General features: G+C 40.2%; 1 protein-coding gene across 2 annotated transcripts; it reads left to right on the top strand.

The window, feature by feature from the left end:
* The first annotated feature begins 1992 nt into the window (after positions 1-1992).
* Positions 1993-23154, top strand: valopa (vertebrate ancient long opsin a). 2 transcript variants are annotated; one of them, XM_040139232.1, is made up of 6 exons: positions 1993-2683; positions 5552-5762; positions 12303-12420; positions 13969-14202; positions 19280-19440; positions 23011-23154. In XM_040139232.1, exons 1-6 carry the CDS (start codon positions 2320-2322, stop codon positions 23120-23122), a joined length of 1200 nt encoding a protein of 399 aa, XP_039995166.1. In that variant the 5' UTR covers positions 1993-2319; the 3' UTR covers positions 23123-23154. The 2 variants fall into 2 exon arrangements, with proteins under 2 accessions (XP_039995166.1, XP_039995167.1); XM_040139233.1 differs by lacking the exon at positions 23011-23154 and having other exon boundaries at positions 19285-19769.
* The last annotated feature ends 617 nt before the right edge of the window (positions 23155-23771 follow it).

Below are 23771 nucleotides of genomic sequence, written 5' to 3'. Positions count from 1 at the left end.
AAACTTGAAATAAATTTGGAACAAGTGTTTAACTCTTAATCCTTTTGAAACTCCTGATCCTTTTAAATCCTCATGCTATGCCTTAAAGTGCAAAGTATGATTATAGAAATACATCTGGGCGAAACCAGCTTAATGTCAGAAGCAGCTCTTCAGTGCAACTGGACCATGCATCATTCTGGTGATATGATCACTGCAACACTATTAGATTCACCAGGTAGCTGTTTTCTCCAACCTTTAAGGTACGAATAATGTCTCAGGGTCATAACCATCTGTAAAAGCCACCGGGGTCACTGATGAGACAGTTCCTCAGTATGATACACACCATCCAGTGGCTTTTCCTTTCTGTTTTGAAAAAAGATGTTTTGGACAGACAGCTTAAAGGTGACATAGGCAGGTTTGGGAAATTTTGGAGGGCTTCTAAAGAAGGTATACTCCTCCTTCCCCTAAATAACCAAAATATAAATGCTTGAGGGTGAAATTCTTCATCCCAAATTACAGTGGAGCTGCCTCTAACTGACAGTAGTTTGCTTTGGTTTCAAGAAATTAAGTGAAATGACACCTTTAAATACAGGTACTGCTCATGCTTGGCATACAAATGAGGAGCATTTTTTCCCCCCTTTGTAAAGTGATTGTTAAAATTGAGGACTAGAAACAGACAACAGTCAGACATTGAATTAGCATGGTGGGAGGTGTGAAGGAACAAGGGTGGACTGACTCTTAGCATTTAAACTGTACTCAAATTATTTCCCGTTTCTTTCCCTGACAAATGATCGATGCCTAAAGCTCTAATCTTAAAGTGTATTTGCCCAAATGTAACTGTTAACTATTTAGCTGATGATCAGACGTTTCCAAGTTGCCCATTTGTCACATCCTTTCATGCAAATTTAAATGATCTCCAAATAATTCCTGTCTTTGTTTTAGAACTTGTGCTCATCGCACAAACCTTTCCGAGACTGTTGTGGTTGGAGTGTGCAGCTGCAAGGGGTGTCAGAGTCAAAGCAGTATGCTCAGTCTGTCATCCCATAGATTTAAAAACAAGTGAAATGGATCATTGGGTATATTCAACATATGAATCCAATGCAACCTTTACACAGTTCACAGAATAGTGATGAAGTATAGATTGACTCTTAAGTTCTCTTTCAGTCTGTTATTTGCACATTAACAAATGAGTATGTTTTACATTTTTAGATTTTTGGAAGACAGGACTGAGATTTGGGAATCTTTGATCTGTAATGTGTGTTATTTTTTAGGATGATTAGATGATTGGTGAGCAGGTGGTAATGGTGGTGAGTTGTTGTGTGCTGCAGGGGGGGTCAGGGTTAACAAAATCAAAACCCAGCCGATTGCGTGGGTTGACCTCTTGATGCCACATTCAGCTGCAGCAAGGAGTGCTATTAATTGTTATTATCAGGCTTCAGTCAGACAAGGCATTTTTAGACACGTGTGCAGACCCGTACAATGCACAGATGCACTGATAAGATGCCCTGATGTTGGTTAAAAAAGGCTTCACTTAATTGGTGTGTGTCACAAATCGCTAAAAGCTGCCTCTCTGCAGTACATTTTAGTTCTACAGGTAAAATGTGAAAGGTGAACGCATGTAGCTACTTAACTGTGATGAACACAACAACGTGCAGTGTGACTAATCGGCCCGCTGGGCTGCCTAATTACGCACGACTAATGAAATGTGCACTAAAAAGGTAAAGCCACCAGGTGTCAATGTGTATTTCCCGAACGCAACTAAAAAGAGAATCTCAGTTGGCGCATTAATCATGACTGAGGGTGATTATTGATCCGTGGCAAAAGGGCGGAGTGGGATCGATCGCCGGCTCAGCCGGAGTGTGCGTCAAGTTTGGTGTCATCCGTTCAGGCGGCGCGCAAAGGAGCGCACGGGCGTCCTGTCGCCTCTCCTGGAGAGCAGCGGCGATGCCGGAGTCGCCTATATAAGAGCCTCCAAGATGCCACTGATCGGTCAGCGCGTTTCCAGACATCGTCTCTGCCCGCAGCGTGCAGCGTGCGCTCCGCCGCCACTCCGCCCTCACATGTAGACGCACGCTCCCCGGCAGCTCAAACTCCGGATTTCTGTCGGACTTCTTTCTCCCTGCCATGCGCCTCGGACGACGCGGATTTTCATGCAAGAACTTTGCCGAAGTAGAGTCCCATGGGCGCACGGGATGCCCCACAGCGCGGGCAGCATGTTTAACCGCAGGCTAGGGAGCGCGGCTACCTGGAAGTGACTCCACATGAAGTTGTGAGTATGAGAAAAAGAGGACAAGGAGGATTTTCTCTCGGTTAGGGTCACCAAGACAGTAGCCGTGGACAATGGATGCTTTAAGTCTGTCAGTGAACGCTGTGTCCTACACTGTGGCAGCTGAACTCTCCACTACCGATGATCCCTTTAATGGACCCATTAAGAACATCGCGCCGTGGAACTTCACTATCCTGGCCGTGCTCATGTTTGTGGTCACCTCGCTGTCGCTGAGCGAAAACTTCCTGGTTATGTTCGTCACTTTTAAGTTCAAACAACTCAGACAGCCCCTGAACTACATTATAGTTAATTTGGCCATCGCCGACTTTCTTGTCTCCCTCACCGGTGGGGTAATAAGTTTCCTGACAAACGCCAGGGGTTATTTCTTCCTCGGGAAGTGGGCTTGCGTCTTGGAGGGGTTTGCCGTTACTTTTTTCGGTAGGTTTACCCCCCCTCTCTGTTTTTCAAGTACTGTCATTGCAGGGCTGCTTAGGCGCAACTTCCACAACTGTAGGTGTCAGTGTTGGAGCTCTTTAGATGAAAAGCAGCTCCACATGGCACTTACTCAGGCTTCCATCAGCACTGACTTCAACATCTGTTCATAAATTAGGGCATCTGGGAGGGAGGTAAAATAAAAATGACAAATCAGTTCCACTACAACTGTTGCCAAATAAAAAAAGCTGACTGAGGATCATGTAGGAGTTCTGCTCAGTTTATTTTTTGAGCGTTCTTGAAAAGATTGTCGATGCAAAAGGAGCAATATACTACTAGCTATAGTGATACGGGGATACTAAAGTAAAGTAAAATTCACAATGTATAGAGTGCAGCAAAAACATCATATTAATGACACTCCTAATGATAGGAGTGCTTTTCACAGTGTTGACTTCCTTGTTTAATCAGCTCTAGAATACATTTTGTAAATCTATTCCAGCTTGTACACTGCCCTCTCTAAAGCTCATTCCCCATAATGCAGCTCTATAAGTGTATTCTGCATTATGGAACATATGGCAAACTAAAACCAGAGCACAAGGATTGGGCTGATGGACATTAGTGTGTGTTAAGTAAAAATCGATCCGAAATCTTAAGGAAAAAAAAAAACAACCCAAAAAAACCAAACCGGAGCAAAAAAAATTTAATCGACCGCCAGGTTGAAAACGTCACTTGTCTGACTTATTGTTAACTTCTGTGAGCCTATGGTATAGATTTCCTACAGGCCTATCAGATTTTTGGAACTCCACCTGCATGATATTTTCTGTTGTGTATATATGTGTATAAAAACACACCGTAGGATCAGTAACAAAGCCCACTGTGAGTCTTTAAGGCAGAATTAGAAGCCGCGTTCACAGCAGAGGTTAGCAGCAGTGCGGGACAGAAACCTCCTCACATACTGTAGTGCCTGACTTCTAAGTAGGTCACCAGCACTGTGACCACCAATAACATTTAACTAAGTCAGTGGATTGGTTTCACAGCCTCTACTGAAGCTCCATTTAACACAGAATAAAGAGGTTCAGCAAGTGGAATCCTGGGCATCTGGTGAGTAGTATGCAATACATCAAGAAAAAAGAATACTTGCTTATGTCAGGCAAAGAGGCTCCTTATTGGACCCATTTTGGCAGCTGGGACAATTTACAAAGGAATGACACATAAAGTCTAAGGATTGTCTATATTATAGACCGTCAAATGGCCGGATGAACCATATACAGAAAACATTCATTTAAAATACATGCTCAGGAGCATATGATGAGTGTCATATGATCCTATGAGAATATTATCAAATTACTTTCACTTGCAGTATTTAAACTTGGCACACTAATGAGAGAGCCTTGGTTGCATATTACTTTCTGCCAGCCCTGCATTACGCTGTGTATTAGCTGAAGCCATATATCCCCAGGAGATAGACTTTATATACTGATGCTAGAGAACAACAACTAAAACCCCAAGACAGCGAATTAACCTAAGTACCCTGGAGTTATTGTATGAATTTTCATGGACAAATCGCATGGTGCATCCTGGTGTAGCGGGTGTTGTGATGCACTGAATTACCATCCAAATGAGTACCATTATGTGTGATTAAGAAATGTGTGAAAGCAAAAGAGTCAGGGAAAAGAGCAGCTGAAGCAACACAAAAATGCATGTTGTGATTAGGATGAGAAGTGTGGGGAAAAAAAACATCTGATGTAATAAATTGTCATAGAGGAAGCTATGCTGATGTATAATCAACAGCCCAACGAAGTGAGGCTCACATATTCAAGTAGCTTGTGGTGGAAAGCCACTCTAATTTTAGTCTTGACTGCAGTTTCAGTGATTGACAGCTGCGTTGCATTGTTGTCACCTGCGTGTGCGCGTGTGTGTGTGTGTGTCTGTGTGTGTGTGTGTGTGTGTATGTGTAGGGGGTTATGTGTGAGTAAATTGGAAACTGACTAAGCTGAGCTAGCTCTTCCCTAGGAGCTGGACAGATGCTCCATTTAATATTCTGCTCAGGGTGAGAATATTTTCTGTTTCTCTCTGTTTTTTAGTTTTCCCATCTACATGCACCCATTCTTTACAGATAAATACATTAAAACTTAATGGGCAAAAACTGGATGGATGTTTTTCTACAAAAAACTCCCTTTGATGGTCAGTTTTAGTCCACTTTAAAAAGCTACAAAAGTAGCGGCAGTATTGAAATAATGGTCTTAATTTAATTTATGAACCTCTTGCTTAAATATGTTTGATATTCTTGAATATCCTGGTTTCCACATCTCTCTGTTGTCCTCTCTAGTGAGCCTAGTAGGCAGATAGTAACAGTTCCTGGCTGTGGAGAGATAGGTAAACGGTCCGTGAGAGTGGCTTATTACCATAATTAAAGGATGCCTTTTTTTTTTTTTAAGCTCATTAGAAGGCAGAGAAATACATTCACCTTGGATCATTAAACTATTTCTAATAACAGCAGCGCCACTTTTACAGAATGGGATTCTTTGTCAAACATTAAAAAAATATGGTTACACTATAGGGGGAAGTGTGAAGCAGGCAGTCCCAGTTGGATAAGTTCCAAAAGTGTAGCTTGTGAAACCGATGAGATTTCACTCTGGTGGAAAAAGACTGAATCTAAAAGAGATGCAAAAACATACATTATGTGCTCAAACACTTTGACTTTCCGCAAAGTAATTTCTTTGGGTTTATTACCTTCCGAGATAACAAATAAAGAACACAGAACGGTGATTTTCATAGTTAATAAAAACTAATTCCAGGACTTGGTGGTGCGTGTTTCTGAATGATGATGTCCCACTGAGCCCTCACACACTGACCTCCAGCTGTTTGCCTTAGGCATCGTAGCGCTGTGGTCGCTGGCCGTTCTGTCCTTTGAGCGGTTTTTCGTGATCTGCCGGCCTCTGGGGAACATCCGACTGCAAGCTAAGCATGCAGTCCTGGGTCTGCTGTTCGTCTGGACCTTCTCCTTCATCTGGACCTTCCCCCCAGTGCTGGGTTGGAACAGATACACCATAAGCAAGATTGGAACCACCTGTGAGCCTGACTGGTAAGAAATGAGCTTTATATTATCTCTTTGACCCACAAAGATCTATGACTGTTAACTAACTCTTAATGCTAACCTTAATACCAGACTATACCTTATTGTAACCCTGGTGGTTAAACCTAACCTTTAACCCAGAAAAACCCAGAATACATTATTTTTCCAACCACCAACCTGGCACACAAACAGATAAAGATCATAGACGTTCTACACTCAGCCCTGTGGTTCGGATCTACAATGCTGCTTCAGCTATTTTAGCTCAAACTGTGTAAATGTGTCTCATGGAAAAAGTCAAGTAACAGGTCGGCTATCCGTGGCCCTCAGGGTGCCGTCTGGTTAATGCTATTTAGCTGCTTTGATCAAAGGCGTGCAGATAGGGGGCTGAGTGTTTGCCTCAAGTCCAGTAAGGCAACCATTGCTCAGATGAAGTGCGGGGGGAACGAATGGTTCAGACAATACAGTTAAGAGATCACCTTATGGAGATACTCCTTAAGGGGATCTCATCGATGACCCGATCCACCTCTGGCAGCACACATTGTGAGTGGTGTCAGAAAACATTTGGTTAACAGCAAGACCACTAACAGCACAGGTGGGTGAGGTGCCGAATGTCGCCAAATGCGCATTCTGATGCATTTTAAATGCCCCATTGATGTTCGTCATTTTATCGCTGGGTAAATGCAAATATTCAGCACTGGATGGCTTCTGAATGTTAAAAAGCATACATGAAACGTTCTGAAGGATTTTGCAGGAGAAGTTGGTGTCAGTGGATTTTCAGTAGGTGGCTGCGTCCTTGGTGAGGGGTTGGGATACAATCTACCACCAGTATGCTGCTGGCTTTCTTTCAAATCCCTTCCATTTGCTCAGCTATCATGTGAGACATTTATTACAAATATACGCCCAGGTGGAAATTGCCAGCTCAACCCCCTGGAGTTGCAGGGAATATCTGCCCACAAACAGCAACTATCCTCATTAAACTATCCTTATAATTTTTTTGGCAGGATGGTCTGTTGCCTCTCTGTTAAGGGATGAAAGCATAGACAGTAGCGTGCATTTTACTCTATAAAAGGCTATCATAATCACAACAGTGAGAAAACACCTGGCAGCATCTATGAAGCTAAATGGAAAATAGTTTAGAATTATGCAGCTCAGTCTAGCAGTCGTAAGCAGTGTTAATTTTTGCAACTGATTTGATTTAGTTTTAGATTCAATCTTTAGACAGAAGTGTAGTTTTAGTCATGGTTTAGTCATTTCATTTTATTAAGTTTGTTCTAGTTTGGTCAATGAAACTAAAATATTTTTGTCATTTGTTTTCAATTTTTATGTCTTCTTAGCATTCTGAGGATACAAGCTGTCACCATCTTTGATGTGTACAGTTTCTGTGCTTCCATGGTGTCGCAAAGTTATCAGAAAAGACACTGTTTACCTGTTTGTATACAATAGATTTAGTGTGTTTCTGAAAAAACAGTTGTCTCTCCCAGACTCTGGCTTCTTGAACAGAGCTACCAACTCATTGTCATTCTTTCTGACTTGGCATTAGTGCAGCTACCTGTGCTCTCCACTGCAGAGCAGAAGCCGTAGTCACTTCCTTGTTAACTGAAATTCTATTACCTGTCTGGGTTTAGCTTAAGATGAGTCGTTAAAACCTTGAAATTAATTAAATAATTATAATTGAACATTTATATAGTTGATACAGCTGCACTCATTCCTACCAATTGCCTACAAGGTGAAAAATAGCAAGCTTAAAGTAATGTTAATGTCATTGAAAATTACATTAACATGAGTGTGATAATGTTTTTTTTTGTTACATAAATCGACAGAAAAAAAAGAAAATATAAGAAATAAATAAAATAAAACAAAAACACAGTAAAGGCCAAACCACATCATACCCCTAACCCTACCTACACCAGCCCTCCCCACCAGCTCAGCTGGGCATACAAAATACAAAGTAGTGGTAACAAATAGTTCACATAGAGTTCATAGTACAGTAACAATTAGTTCTGAGATTTCATACCACAAAGTTATCATCTAACGTAGAAACACAAAATAAGAAAAAAAAGAGAAAAGAAACAACATATAATGTTTACATATATATGTACAGTATAATATAATCTAACCATTCATGCACACACGAATACATACAGTGCTGTATGCGTATGTGGACCTACTTCAGATGTCTCTATACCTGAAAATCTTCTTTTCATGATAAATATTCTAAGTTCAAGAAGGAGGTGTACTGAAAGCAGTTTGTAACGGTACAATGTACAATGTCTTTCCAGAAGTTCCTTATCAGTCTTATCAGTGTTCCTTTGACATCAATACATATAGAAGAAGTATCAAGATATTACTGTCAAATTTGTGAATTTTGACGGAGGTAACACATGTATGCCTCAGCCAATATAATTGGCTCTGTTTTTCCTCGCGTATTTTCTTCCATCCGTTGATTGTTAGGTCATCATTAAGATCTTTTCTCCATGCCTCTAAAGTTCTTTCTGAGGACCCTTTAACTAGAAAATCATAAAAGGAGGAAATTAGTCCTAAACCATGGCAACTTTCAATGCCATTTCTTCGAAGGAGGTAAGAACAGGACAATTATATTATTGTTTTTGAGCTGTATATATAAAGAATCTTATTTGAAAGAATAAAATATATTATATTCAGCATATTATAGGACTAAATTGGGAGAGGGGCTGATGTATATTCATGTACTTCTGGATGTGATACCATACATTAATTATATTTAATACAATTGGGTTAGTAGTGAATTTTCTGTACGTTGATGCATTCGATGCAGCGGTAAATTTGAATCAAGAGTACAAGCATTTAACTCTATTCAGCACGGGATAGATCTCAAGGAAGGTACAGGCAATTGGTTTTCCTTCTAAAATTGCTGAAAGCCTTCCTAAGCTTTTGAAATAAGTTTTATTATGGAGGTAGAGGTATATTCTAATGATAATGTTAAAGTTTGTTTATATAGCACAATTAATGCATAAAATGCAACACAAAGTGTTTAACATGAAAAACATGGAATCATAACATTTACGATACAGCGGTAAGATAAAACAGTAGGATAGGACAGGATAAAACAGCCATTGCATGAAAACACTTAAAGGGATGGCAAAGATTTTAAGATTGGAGTAACGTGGGCTGTCTGTCTTTTCGTCAGAGCACGTACTGCTGCGTTCTGTACGAGCTGTAACTGATCAATAGCTGTCTTAGACACAACAGACAGAAGACCGTTACAATAGTCCAGCCTGCTGGAGATAAAAGCATCTATTAACGTTTCTGCATCTGCCTGGGAGAGAAATGGTCTGACTCTGGCAATATTCTTTAAATGGTAGGATACTTTGGTCACATTTCTAACGTGACATTCATAATTCAAAATAAGATATCATCTTTTACAATGCACCTAAAATTCCAATGCAGCAAGAGAGATAGTGAATTCAATTAAGTAGTGATCAAACAGAGCCACATCCGTAACTGACTGTCAACGGAAAGTCCCCATGTAATAACCAAGTCTCAGATATGACCACAGCTTGATCTTCCAATAGATGTAAAAGGTCAGTAGCCTTCTTGTCTGTATTATTGTCACTGTGTTAATTAAAGTCACCATTAATGACTATATTGTCATAATTAGACTTATGATAGATAAGAGCTCAGAGAAATCAGGAGGAAATTTTTTGGCTGTTTGAGAGAGGAGCGAACAGGTACGAGGTAAACAGTACAAGATGTTTGAGGATAGTAGTTTTGCCCTAAGCCACTTGGGATGTATGCCTTCATTTTTAAATAACAATCTCTTCATTTCCCAGAAGAGATTGAGATTGTCGATGTTACTCGGCTGGACAGACCCTGGTGGTGGAGTGCAAGAGGAATACCTACCTCGTTTCTTGTTGAGGAAGGGGGAGGGAGGGCACCCTTGGCAGCATCCTCCAGATTTATAAAATGTGCTTAGATACAGCGGTTTTGGTCAAGACTTTGGCTGTTGAATTTTTGTACAGTAATTTTACCCAATTGAGTAATGTTTTCCCAAAGCCAAATTTAATAAGAGTGAGGAAAAAATGGGGCCATTAGACCCTATCTAAAGCAATTTCTGCATCTACAGAAATAGGGGCAGCATCAGACCCTTTGTTGTGGCACTCCAAACTGTGGTCAGGTGCATCCTGTTTGCTTTAATTATCCTTGTGGTATGTCGAAAACTTAATTGGAGTCTAACTCTGATAAACTGAATTGATTGGACAGGGTTTAGAAAGGCAGAAACGTGTATATAAAGTCCCAAAATTAACACTGCAAGTCAGGACAAAACCAAGCCATGAAGTCCAAGGGACTTTCTGTAGACCTCTGTGATAAAATTGTAGTGATCATGGAAAGGATATAAAAAAAATTCTAAAAGTCTGAATGTTCCAAGGAGCACAGTGGCCTCAATAATTGTGAAATGGAAGAGTTTGGAACCACCAGGACTCTTTCTTGAGTTGGCCATCTGCAGCCAAATATGATGAGGTCGTCGGCCCCTGGTTCAACTTTCAGTACAGGAATGACCCAAAGCATACAGACAACACAATGTCCGTGACTGTTCTTGAGTGGCCCAGTCAAAGTCCAGACTTAAACCCCTTAGAACATCTGTGAGGAGACCTGAAGATGGCAGTTCAAAGATGTTTCACATCCAATCTGACAGAGCTTGAGGATCTGTCAGCAAGAATGGGATAAACTGCCCAAATCCAGGTGTAAAAAACTTGTAGCGACTAACCCAAGAAGACTCGAAGCTGTAACTGCTGCCAAAGTGGTTTCTACAAAGTACTCAATTAAAAGTCTGAATACTTGTGTAAATTGTTTTTGATTTTTAATAAATTTGCTAAACTTTCTAGAAAAAATTTTTCATTATGGGTTTTTGAGTGATGGGCAAAATGTCAATTTTATCTATTTAAAATTAAATTTACAACATGATAACATGTTCAGAAAGTGAAGGGGTCTAAATACTTTCTGAAGCCACTGTATTCAGTACTTCCCTGTTTCTGTAAGAAGTGGTGGCTGATATAATAAAATAAACCTGCTAACATTTTAAAGCCAATATGTGTTGGATCTAAACATTTCAGTATTTGGTGTCCCCCGGTGGTAGTATATAAAAAAAAAGACCTCTGAAAAACCCAGGGTCGTCTTAACTTTCAAATGTAAAGCAGCACTGAGCTCCCCAGTGTAGATGAGGAGATTCCCTCCGACAGTGAAGCGGGCTGTTGGTGAAATGGGGCACACCAGCTGGTGGTGGGAATACTTCTTCGTTAAACTAATTGTTGACAGATTTAGCTGGACTGGTTCATGTGATTCAGCTCATCAAAAATGACAGTTTGGCTGGTGACAGCACTTTGGAAATGATTTAAATGCTGTACACAGAAATGGCTCATTAAGTCACTGAATCTTAAATTACTTTGGCCTCCTGACCAAAAGATGGAGCTGCTGGGGAAACTGAATGGTTTGTTCTGTCCAGCTTATTGAGTGATTGATGCATCTCTTTATTTCAACAATTAATTGGAAGGGTTTACCCCCAAGATGGCAGAGAAACAAACCAAATAGCCTGAGATTGGCACAGGAGTATATTATGTTTTAATAATGCCACCAAAGGGTGCATAAAAGTCTGTAAGAGTACAATTAGAAGAAAAATAAGCCTGCTCATGTCCTGCCTTCAGGGGTGCTGAATGAAGGGAGAAAGTCTGAATAATTTAGGGGGACATGGGCCCAGGGATTACAGATACAGTATTTAGAGTTTGAGGGCCTCAAGTGAGCTGCTATCACAGGAACAGGAATTTCTAGGAGTGCTCCTGTGTATGCAGAGTTTATTTGTGCAGTTACACCTAACAAATCCCTCACAGCACTACTGTCTCTTTTAACCACAGTATGGCACTGTCCACTCGCACACCTAGTTTAGTAGTTTGAACGAAAACAGAGCAAATCATTATTCATCAAAAACTACTATTTTGCATGTTTCACATGAAAATGTTTGAATAAGGACGAAGGTGTGAACTGCTGCATCACAAATGTGTGTTCAGCCACACTTCCCTGTTTTAAGGTGCCTGCATGCATGACACACATACACACACACTCACACAACACTCTGTATGCCAGGTAGTTCCATACAAATTAATCTTGGGCTTGTTTCATTTGATGGTGATAGGTATTCTCATGGAAATAACAAAATTAGACTAAATTAGAAGCCTCAGGGCCACCAATTGTGCCACAGAGATTTGTCTCAGCTGTGAAATTCCCCTTTTAACTGAAGCTCAAATGAGCCGGAAGACTGTTATCTTTCTCTCCAGCCAGATAAAAGCCTGTGCATGTTAAAATGACATTTTTCAGACAGCTCATAGCTGGGAAATCATGGGATTATTAACCATTTTGTTCTTAAAGAGACACTCAAGTGTTCTCAAGCAAACAGTTTGGCTTAATCTTATGTGAATCTATTGAATCAATTTATTAAAATCTGTATTGTAATGGTAGATAAATGCATGTTTAAATCCCCTAAAAAGTGAATGTCAACCTTTTCTGACCATCTCTGAACAGGTATTCAACCAACATTATGGATCACAGCTACATCATCACGTTCTTCACCACCTGTTTCATTCTCCCTCTTGGAGTGATATTCTTCTGCTATGGAAAGCTCCTGCGGAAGCTCAGGAAGGTTGGTTCTTACACAACATACAAGGAAAGCATAAACTTCTGAAATTTACTTTATAAGACATTTGTATAAGCTGTGCTTTCAGATTTCACACAAGTGCATTGCCACCATCCTTCTGTTATGAGGGTGGGGGGTGTGACTTAATGCTGTTATTTCCAGTGTGAGTGCTAAATGGAAGGTATTCTATTGTTAGAATTTTCCAAAGTTTTTACAAAGACAGAAACTTTGAAGTCAGCAGCAAAGACTACTAGGGTGAACGGAAAAAATCAGATACCAGTAGTGTGCTGATGGGAGGATTACAATCATAGTGATCCACATCCACTGAGTTAGACTAGTTAGCTGAAAATATTTCTCTGATTAGGGCTTTTATTACAAAAAATATTAGGTATTGTCCACACACCAAAAACAACTAAACAAACAAACACATTTGTAATATTGCACATTTTGTAATATGTTCCTGGCATATGACATTTCTTTGACTGTGGTGTGCTTAAAATAAACATACTGTAACGTCAACCTTGTGGATTTGAAAAATAGCTGCAGCTGTCATATGGTAGGAAGAAACATGCGTGCACTTCTTGTAAGTTTACTGGGTTTTGATTATGTCCAATTAATCAGTCATCCTAATATCTGCCTGTGTAGAGCAAATGTTCATGGATGGTGACAAAAGAGCATTCCAAAGTTTGCAGATTGCAGCCATTAAGTGGGACATAAAGACTATTTCATGGTGGTTGAATTCAAGGTTGGATTACCAACTGGGGAAGAAAAGCCAACAGCCTTCTAATTGGATGCCAACTGCAACGTGTGACCTGTTGTAAATGGAACCATAGTTAATTAAGTGGAGGGAGAGGTCCAATAGGGGCTTTATCAGCAACAATTAAGCTTTGCAGGAAACATTTGAAAGGGGCCCTATAGAGTTTTCATTTTATTTTAGTGAATTCATTCTTCAATAAAGACAGTAGATATATCTGGGAAACTCCCCATCATTACCCGGTGACCTGCCTAAAAAAAACCCAGAAAGTCGATAGTATGGCTAAAATGGAGCTTTTAGTTTCTTATGGTAGTGTAAGTGCTGTTTCAAAGGGTAAAAATGGATACAAACTAAATATTTCTATAAGAATGACAGAATAAAAATATTCAAACTTAAAATCTTTGAAAAGTTGGATGTAATGGGGGCGACATGGTGGTGCAGTGGTGGTTTCATGGTTTCCCTGTGCCTGCGTGGGTTTCCTCTGGCTACTCCAGCTTTCTCCCACAGTCCAAAGACATGTAGGTTAGGTGGCGACTCTAAATGAGGGAATGTGAGCGTTAGCATGGTAGTTTGTCTCTGTGTTTCAGCCCTGTGCGGCTGGCAACCTGCCCAGGGTGTACCCCGCCTCTCGACTCTCAAATATCTAATAGTTAATAGATGGATGGCTGTATTGGCATTTGGAGCCAAAATAAAAGAATTTGGTGTCAGCCTTGAAAACCCATATTCCTTAAATCCTAATAGATGAACTGCTCAATAGGTTAGAAATTGCTGTTGGCTAGTCATCATTTTGTTTCTTCCAGGTATCTCATGGTCGTCTGGCCAATGCCAGGAAGCCAGAGCGTCAGGTGACCCGCATGGTGGTTGTCATGATTGTTGCATTCATGGTGGGCTGGACGCCGTATGCAGCCTTCTCCATACTGGTCACAGCTCATCCAAGCATTGAACTTGATCCCAGGCTGGCTTCCATCCCCGCCTTCTTTTCTAAGACAGCCACTGTCTACAACCCAATCATCTACGTCTTCATGAACAAACAGGTAACTTTTCATATTAGAGCCAGATGATTGTTTTTTTTTTTAAATTTCGGTCAGAATTAGAGTCAGAGTCCTGTTTGATTTGGCCATTTTGGTCTCTTGTCCTCAGTGCTGTACAGTACCCAACTAGTAATAGCAGTGTAGATGGTAGGTAGGTAAATTCCTTCCTCTGCCACATCTTAGACACATCACTGCATGTATGCAGCAGATGAAAGCTGCTGCAGACTACTGAGATGGTTTTTTTCTGTTGTTGTTGGGTGTTAGCCTGTCTCTTAATAATGCATGGTGTATGAATAAATGAAAATTGTCCATGCATGCCTCTGTTGTTAAAAAATACACTGGCTGCCTATGGTATGCTTGTGAGGCTTGCAAATGTGAAAGGGCCGTTGCTGACACTTTTTTGTGTCATTTACTTTTGTTAATTTTACATTATGCTGTCTAGCTCTACTTCTCAGTGTAAGTGAGACAAACACTCTGTATTGGCAGCTTCTCTGTAAAACAGTCATTCTTTATTCACAGTGTATTCTACTGTGAGCTGACACTTGCCTCCCACGATGATTATAGAGTGATTTACAGTGTTCACCAAAATCTAATTGACTGGATTTAAGGACCTATTAATTGGCAAGTGTCACATTCTCTTACTTAATGCCTTATTTAAGGCAGCTGTTGGGTAGAGGTAATATTGACTGTAAGGCAAATCTGCCAATGGATCACTCCATTACACAACACACTAGATTATGCAACACTGCATGCATTTCCCCTTTTCCTCTACTTTGACTTTGGTGTGCTAAAGTAAGCTGAAAGCTGTAATGTGAATTATGTGGATTTAAAATGTAGCTGCAGTTTAGGTACAGCTATTTATTTTAAATTTGAATGTATTTTGATTATGTTCCGTTTTCATCATAATATGTGCTTTTGTAGATCAAATGTTCATGTATGCTGATAAAAGACCATTCTAAAGGCTACAAATTGGAGCCATTAAGTTGGATATCAAAGGCTATTTCTTTATGGATGCACTGGGAACTGTCATCAACTTGCACACAAGTTGATGACTAGCTGTATCCGCACCTACAGGAAGTGGAAGGAGAGGTGCAAACATGATTTTTTTCAGTGGTGACTAAGCTGTGCTTGGAAATTGTGATGCCAAATTCAGGCGCAAATTTTATATGACTTAATCATGTGACTTAATCAGGCAGCGGTTTGCATGACATGATCTTATTTAAAAGCCTGGAAATTAAATAACTTTTTACATCATGTATCATGATGAACAGAAAGATACTCTTACTACTACTCTTCCACCAAACAGTTCCTCACAGTGTCCTTAAGTAAAACACTGATGCCCTGCAGGGCTGTCTGCTCCTTGAATGCTGGAGTCACCGACTTTAGTGCTTTTGCATCTCTGGTAAACACGAGCATGCTGTGTCCAATTTACTGATGTCACATCAGATTTCCTTACTAGTCACTGCAGTTTGGAGCCACCATTGTACAAAGTTCATATAAAACGGAAGTCTCCTGAAGTTCTTTAACAACCTTTTCGTGTAAACGTGTATTTCTTACCATTTGCCCATTGCTCCATTGTCTGTGGCAGGTTTTTACGGTATATGACAGGTTTTAATTTTTCAATACTGTTCTATACAGTCTTACATAGTGAACATTAAAACTGTCAAGGCCAGTTATGATGAACATGACCAAATTTGATACTTCCCTACAGTACAATTTGAGGTAATCTATTTTCAGAAACTGTTTGTGCTTGTCACGATGCTGAAATCAGACCCCCTTGCCAGGGAGCTGCATGCAGTCTCCATTTTCACTGGATTCCCCCACTTCTGAGCTGCACTTACTGTTTAAATGGGTCAGCAAGTGTCTCCAACTAGACATTGACTGGATTTAAATAAGGACAGCTAGCAGGCAGATATAGGTTTGAAAAGAGGTCCTGTAGCTTCAGCCGAACTGCTGGTGCTTATAGAGGTCAGCTGACCTCTAGTGCTTGATCGTGATACCCCACCCCACCCTTTCGCTCTCTCTCTGATTTTATATAACAAAATTAGGTGAACCAGAGTCTGGGGATTTTCGGGATGCATAACCACAGCTACTTGTAGTAGCAATTTTAGAGGGAGACAGCCCCCTGAGATCACAAAGGATTAAAAGGTCAAATGTGAAAGAACATTCTAGAAATATCCAATTATCACTTCTACTAGTATTATTTAAAATCCATTTCACATGAGGCTTAAACGGGCTTTAATCACTCAACCCCACACTGCTTGATCAATAATAAAGGCAAACAGACACCTAAAAATAAAGATTGTAAGAAAATTAAGTTTGAACTGTTTTGACAAGAAATAGTTACAAAATTAATAAATTGATGTTTTGCACACTGGGGCGTTGATGCAAGTGGAAAACTTTATTGATCTGTTTTGAGAAAATATACTTCTTTCTCCTTCTACTTCTGCTGCCATTGACTGAATTTTATTTTTTTTACCGTACGTGCATACATTTAGTAAGTACATTCATGTACCAAGAGAGTGCCTTACTCCGGTGTACATGAAAAGTGGGTCTTGAGGCCAAGGAGGATATATAATATAAGCATTCTGTACTCTTTGCACAGTAAGGAGGCATGTAATGAAACCCACTTCACAAAATAAAGGCCATCAAACCTGGAAATAATCCACAAGTAGCAGTATGTAAACTGTGTAAGGTTTTAGCCTCTTTATGCTCAGTGTTTTGGTTTTATCGCTCACAGCTGCACCATTTTGATTCACTTTCATCAACCTCATCTCCAGCTCTTTTAAATGAAAAAGCTCTGATGAAACAACTGGACACTACCTGCCCAGCAACTATCTCAAATTGTAGACCAGAGCACTCCATACGATACTCTGTGCTCTCCTGCTGCTGGGTAACAGGTAAATATAGGCTTGCAATAGGCAGCTAAAGAGGCAGATACTTCCCTCAAGGGTTAGAGGGGACCAAAACAGAGCTAAAAGGAGAGTGAATATTGGACTTAAGGGGGATTTATACTCCTTTCGAACTGCATGTTGTTTAGCTTTGGAAACCCTGTCCCCCCAAACTTTTCTGACATTGGATAGTGGTGTATATGTCCATTCCTGTAACTTTCCAAAACCGACGATCCGACATTCACACGCACTTGATGCTGTAATCGGCTAGCTGTGCAGAGGTAAAAGAGGACCTGGGCATTGTACTTCTCTCTCTAGCTCTCTTGTTTCATTTGGTACACAACTATGTGTGGCTCTGGAAATGTGAACAACCAAGTTCAACACTATGAATGACTTCCTGGAGCGACTGTCTACCATTATGCGCCAGTATCCCTGTTTTTTTTCTCCCCTCTCTCTATCACAACAGATTTTTCACTCCACTTTCCATTGTTGTTGTTCGGAACAACTAAAAACAAATCTGATTTCTGATGTGGTCAGACAACACGTCTTTAGAACTAGTTCTGAGAGACCATAAACCAACCTTAACGCTGCTAATGCTGATCCTAATTTCGCTACGTGTGCTGAACTGTATGTGTAAATAGGCAGTTGTTTGCTAATATATTTACATCAATAACTTTAGAAGGTCATACTGTATGTTAAATGTTGTGTTTTATAGCTCATTGTGCTGCCCCAAAAATCAATTAATGCAAGTTTAAGGTCTGGTTTAACTCAGCAATATAACGTACCTAACACAAAATCACTGTTAGTTTTGGCAACTGGTTTTGATTTAGTTTGAACCTTTCTCAGCCTTTTTTGACTAAAATGTGTATTATTAATATTGACCATTCACCGCCACAATCAACCCTTTTGAAGGTGTTCCATAGAGAACTTTTTGATGGCTGTAGAAGTCTTTGGCTTTGCATGTTTCTCCTGTTTGTTCAATAGCATGTAATCTCACAGCGCCACACACATTTTACCAGAGGCTGGTAGTACCGTGTTCTTATTCTTTTGTTGTTAAATCAGCTTTTAGGTGCATTACTGCCACCTTCTGGCAATAGTAACGCGTTACTTATTGCCAGGTGCCGGTAAAAACAAAGGAAAATAATTTTTTAAGACAAGATGACAGTTGCAAAAACAATGTTATTTTTCATAATTTAATGAGTACTTGAAATGGTGCCTCCCTAGAATTCAGCTTTAAACTGCTTTTAAGAAGCAGATGGAAGTACTGTATCTGCCGTAGATCGTCACAGTTAATGTGTTTCAGGCTATTCATTTTGCTATTAAGATGACATTTTATGACCTTACTCTCCGTGCAGGAGTGTTTTAAAAGCTATATCTTTCAAAGGTGGAGGGAAGTGTTGTACAATTATGAGATGTAAGGTTGTTTAACAGCATATTTAGGGTCCCAGAGTGAACAAAGTCATAGAGCAGCCTTTTTTTCATGAGGGTAATAGCGGAGTTAATGCCACACTTCGAAAAGCATTATTGGCTTGAGGGGAGCAGTTAGGAGGCTTGCGTGTTAAATTAGACAGGTCATTAAGGGTCAAGAATCATGACTTCTCCCCAGGGCTTTACAGAGTGGGAGCTTCAACAAAGAAAAAGCTCAATTAGTGTGTTTTTGATTTAAAGTAATGTGGAAACCAATGATTGTGTGGCTATTAGTGAGGACTGGTAGATAATGGCTATGTTCCTCTAAGAACAACTATTGACAGGGCATCATTGTAAGTGCCATTGTGTACGTGTGTGTGTCTGAGAGGACAATGCAGACACAATTGCATATGTATGTAATGTAGTCACTGATGAAATCCGATTATTAGCAGTAGAAATTAGTTTATATTCTAGAATTACTAATTTTATGCACATCGCTCAATGCAGAAACAGGTATTATACACTGGGACAAAAAAGTTTATAAAAGGATACTTATTGCCTAAGCTAATTAAAGCTAATCGTCTGTAAGCTCTAGTTCCATGCTTAATATGAGATATGAATATATGAATTAAGATGACATATGAGAGCTAATGTTTAAGTATCTAAATATACACTTTTTATCATGTCCTTTAAAGATGATAACTAAAACTTTATATTTGCAAATCATTTTAAGCCCGTTTCAAGTTTACTTCAAGATTTTAATTCACTTGGTTTCTGCCCAGTTCAGGAAGTGCCTAATCCAGCTCTTCACCGGCATGGGAACCATACCAGACAGCAACCTGAACCAGACCTCAGAGCGACCCGGAGTAACTGCAGAGAGCCAAACAGGGGAAATGTCGGCCATTGCCGCCCGCATCCCTGTGGGTGGCACTGCATCACCCAGGTCTGACAATTCTCCAACTGACTGTGGCTCGTTTGCTCAGCTGCCCATTCCAGAGAACAAAGTGTGTCCAATGTAACAGTAAACGTCATCCCAGTAGGTGTTCTCTTATTGTCTTCTGACCATAAGAGTAGGATATTAAGAGTCCATAATATCCTTCTGTAAATTAGATACAGTATGTTTCTGAAGCTAATTAATTTCTTGGGGAGATGGAGGGTACAGTGTGAAAAACAGAGAATCAACTTTTGAAGGGTTTTCATAGTGGATGCTTCTAGCACATTTTTATATTTCACTTGCCAAAGTAATTAAAGACAGACACAAAACATAAAAAGCAGTTTTCTGCTCCAGCAAGTTTCAGTAGTTTGTTCAATATTTGATCTACAAAACACAACAGCGGGGGCAAGAAAGAACTGTACCAACAGAAATTCTCAGAGCTACCCACTAGATATCCTGTAAATATTTTGGTGGACAATCCTCTGTCCTGATATTAGAGAATATCTTGACCCTCATTACACACCTGCTAGCGTGTCCCATTAGAGGGCAATTAATTCGACTTGATAACATCCGTTTGCATACCCCCCCCAAAAAAAAGAGACTGCTAAAAATGCAAACCTTGACATCGGTTAGTATAAGGCTAGCCAGTGTTTTTCAAATACCACAGTGCATCCAGCCTTTCATCTCAGCCTCGCCTTCTCCTTTGAAGCCCTGTGATGGTGCCTGCAGAGAAAGTGTTGTTTTTCTATGCGGTTTCAGTAGTTTGGCAGCGTATCCTCCTCATCTCCACTTGTCAAGAGGAAGGAGGGGTCTTCTGAATTTGGATACTTTTACGTTAGTTTATCCTGTGTAGACTATTTGGGGCAAAGCTTTCATATTTTGTGAAGATGGTCAATGGGACTTCGAGATGCCAGTCTCCTATTGCTTCTGTTGCAGATGTAGGAGGACAACATAATTATGGAGTGCGAGCAGCGGATCAACAAACACAAAAACACGCACACAATCACAAGTAGCACATATACATACACCACACATGCATGCACAAAAACACTCTTACAAACAGACACACACACACACACACACACACACACACACACACACACACACACACACACACACACACACACACACACACACACACACACACAGGGATTGCAGTTCACTGCCTGTATTACAATAAGATCTCTATAGGCACTATGAATACGACACAATGCACCATTAAATACCCTAGCACAAGAGTGGCTTAGCTAAGCAGCCATGTACAAAAGCAATGAGTATTCACATCATTAACACAGCTCAACAGCAATAGTAAAGCTAAATACTGTCACACAGTTGAACACATCAGCTTTAGCTACAGTAGATGTAGCAGTGAGTGTCAAAATGTCTTCTACTTGACTTTGTGGTGCATGTTTGTTCACTATTACTGGATATTTGTCAAAGCACTGTTGTATTCTCTATGCTGCACAGTGATTCACTATGTTAAAAAAAGGAAAAGTATTGATTCCTGTTTAGAAATGTAATTAGTGTGTGTTCCAATCATGTTTGGCCAGTCTGGTAGAGGCAACATTTAGCATCTTTAAGCATCAATGCATCTGTGCCAAATTAACTGTGATGCCTTGATATAATTAGCATAACAACATGAGGCCATGATTAAGACAACTGGGAGGTTAGCTTCTATATCACAGGCAGGTTTCCCGGAATTAAGAACTAATTTTTAATGAATTTTGTTGCTTTGTTGTTAACTATGAACACTAAACCTTTTAGACCTTTTTGTAACTTAAATCTGCATTACTCAATAATTTTTGTTGTAGTAGTTGATAAAATGCTTCTGTATAATGTGAAGGGGTCACTCATAGTGCTAAAACCACTGAGAATAATCACCCAACTCAGCAGCTTTATGTTTTTTAGCTTCTTTAGCTATTAGTTGGTTTCACGGAAACCACCACTTACTGTATGGTCAGCATGTAGCTGATTTCAGGAAAAAAAACTGCAATAAACCAACTGTAAGCTAGCTGAAAAGCAGCAAATGGTGGACAGACAAAGCTTGCAACTAGCTAGCGAAGAAAGTTGAATACTTAGCAAGACCCAGATATTTTTCTCGCAACTTGGCAGAGAACAAAACAGCCTAAAAGGAATAAATTTTAGAATCACATTAATGAGATGGTAAGAAACGCGACTTCAAACGAATGCTAATATTCCTCTGATTCTCCTATCGTGAGTGTAAATTGGCAAATGTTTGCTAACAAATTAGCCATTACAGTGTAATATGGTGGTAGCTGGGTAAGTGTAATTTTGGATGTCCCCCGTCCTCCCCCTCTTAAAAAAAAGTGAACAAAAATTGATTAATGCAGTTTCATGTGATTTTAAAAAAAAAATTTTATGTTAAGCTTTCATCTGTCACAACCAGACACACCTGTTTTGTGGGATAGGTAATCCAGTTCCACTTCCAGATTGTCTTGCAAATGGGTCTATACAGCAGAATCAATCAGGAGGTTACCACTTTATAGATTGTTTATTAGAAACACTATATAAACACATTTTGTAAAGGCATAATCTGCAAACACTTCTGCAACTCTTCTTTAGCAGAATAAAACACTTTAACTTAATTTTTTTTTCCAAATATGTCTCTTGGTGCTTCTGTAAAATGCAAAATATGAATAAACAATTTTACATTATAGGTGCAGTGTACACCCAGTCAAAAGACAAGCAAATGCCAAACATGAAACTGACAATAAAGTATGGCTTGATTGGTTTGTACTCTAGCCTCTGCAGTAAGGTCGAATAACAATCATGTCATGTCATAAATATACTACATTAGGTTTTACAGGGATAATGCAGCTGTTTTGACATAACGTGATATAAGTTACTGACTGAAAAGGAACATTAATGTTTGGACATGAGCCCAGGCAAGGAATCCTGTGGTTGCAGATCCCCCAGTGGGCCAATGGCTTCATCCAAAAATAAGCAGCAGCACACAGCCAGAAAACAAAAACATGTGAACCTTCAAAGCACTCCATTATTACATTATGGTCCAGCTTTCAGTGTTGGCCATAGTCCAGGCTCCTGTATGTAGTAGTACACCGGTTTACTTCAGCAAACAAAATATTAACAAGATACTGAGAAGTCTGGAAGGACAGTCCAGCAGCTGACTTCAGCACAAGATGTTTCATTTTTTGGTGTGATTAATGTTGTGGCTTGAAATATTTGTTGGTTGCTCATATCTGGATGAAAGCCATGTCTTGCTGGAAAATCTACAACCACAGTGCTGCCTACCTAGGCCAATGTCGATTCATTAATCACAACTAGTCAGCAAGTCCTACTATCTACTGGTGTGTCAAAAAATCTAAACTTTCTGCTTAAGTTTCCAGACACTGTCTTCGCCACTGAGTGCCAAAAAGTATGCCTTTAACCTTTTTCCAAACCTCCCCACTACTTGCACACATACATACAGAGGGGCCCTTTGCAAGTAATCGGGAGCTGTCCCTTGAGGGGTGAAGGGGCTCTGTAATAGTTCTCACATTCCATCTAGTGTTTCTTTCAGTTCCATGTTTTCATTGTCATTAACTCTTGTCATTTCAGACCCAGCCACTTCCCTCTGCCCAATTTCCCACCTGCTGGCTGCTCCACCCCTACACACACCAGTTCCCATTTAACTATTCATCCCCTCTGTATATATGCCTCCACTCTCTAGTTGTTGTATTGTCTTTGTGCTCTTTGCAAAGCTCTCCAGACCTTTGTTTGTGTACTTGCCTGATTGTTGCTCCTGACTGTTTGCTTGACAACGATTCTGCCTGCCACCCCCTGTACCGTTGCCTGCCTGGTTTATTTGCTTTGTGCTGTACAATCCAGTAAAGGCTCTTTAACTCCCATCATTGACTCTCTTTTGCGTTTTGGTCTTGAGTTTCTCGTTACATTATAGCACAATCTGGCCAGCATGGAGCCAGCTGACTAAGTCTTTGACCAGAGAATTATGGGCCCAAATGGACGCCCTGCATCGCCATGGGCTGCAGCTTGCCTTCATAGCAAGCTAAATCCAGGATGTCGCCACTCATAACACTTGGGTGAAAGAATGGATTCAGCGTTGCCTGTGACCACATCTGCCACAGCACCTCCAGCCTCAGTTTGGATGGGACCGACCAGTGAGTTTTGTGTAGCAATGCCTGAGAAGTATTCTGGGTAATCGGGAGAGACGGAAACCAGCCGTCGTCCTTCCCAACCGAATGTGCCAAGGTGGCATACATTGTTTCTCTGCTGTCTGTACAAGCCATGTTATGAGGAACTGCGGTGGAAGCAGTGGGAGCGGTAGCCACCCATCTGTGCATCAGTGAATCTCTTTCCTG

Source organism: Xiphias gladius, chromosome 11, assembly GCF_016859285.1.
Source record: "Xiphias gladius isolate SHS-SW01 ecotype Sanya breed wild chromosome 11, ASM1685928v1, whole genome shotgun sequence".
Lineage (NCBI taxonomy): Eukaryota > Metazoa > Chordata > Actinopteri > Istiophoriformes > Xiphiidae > Xiphias > Xiphias gladius.
Note: the sequence above shows the minus strand (reverse complement) of the source record. Positions and strands in the feature narration are given on the sequence as shown.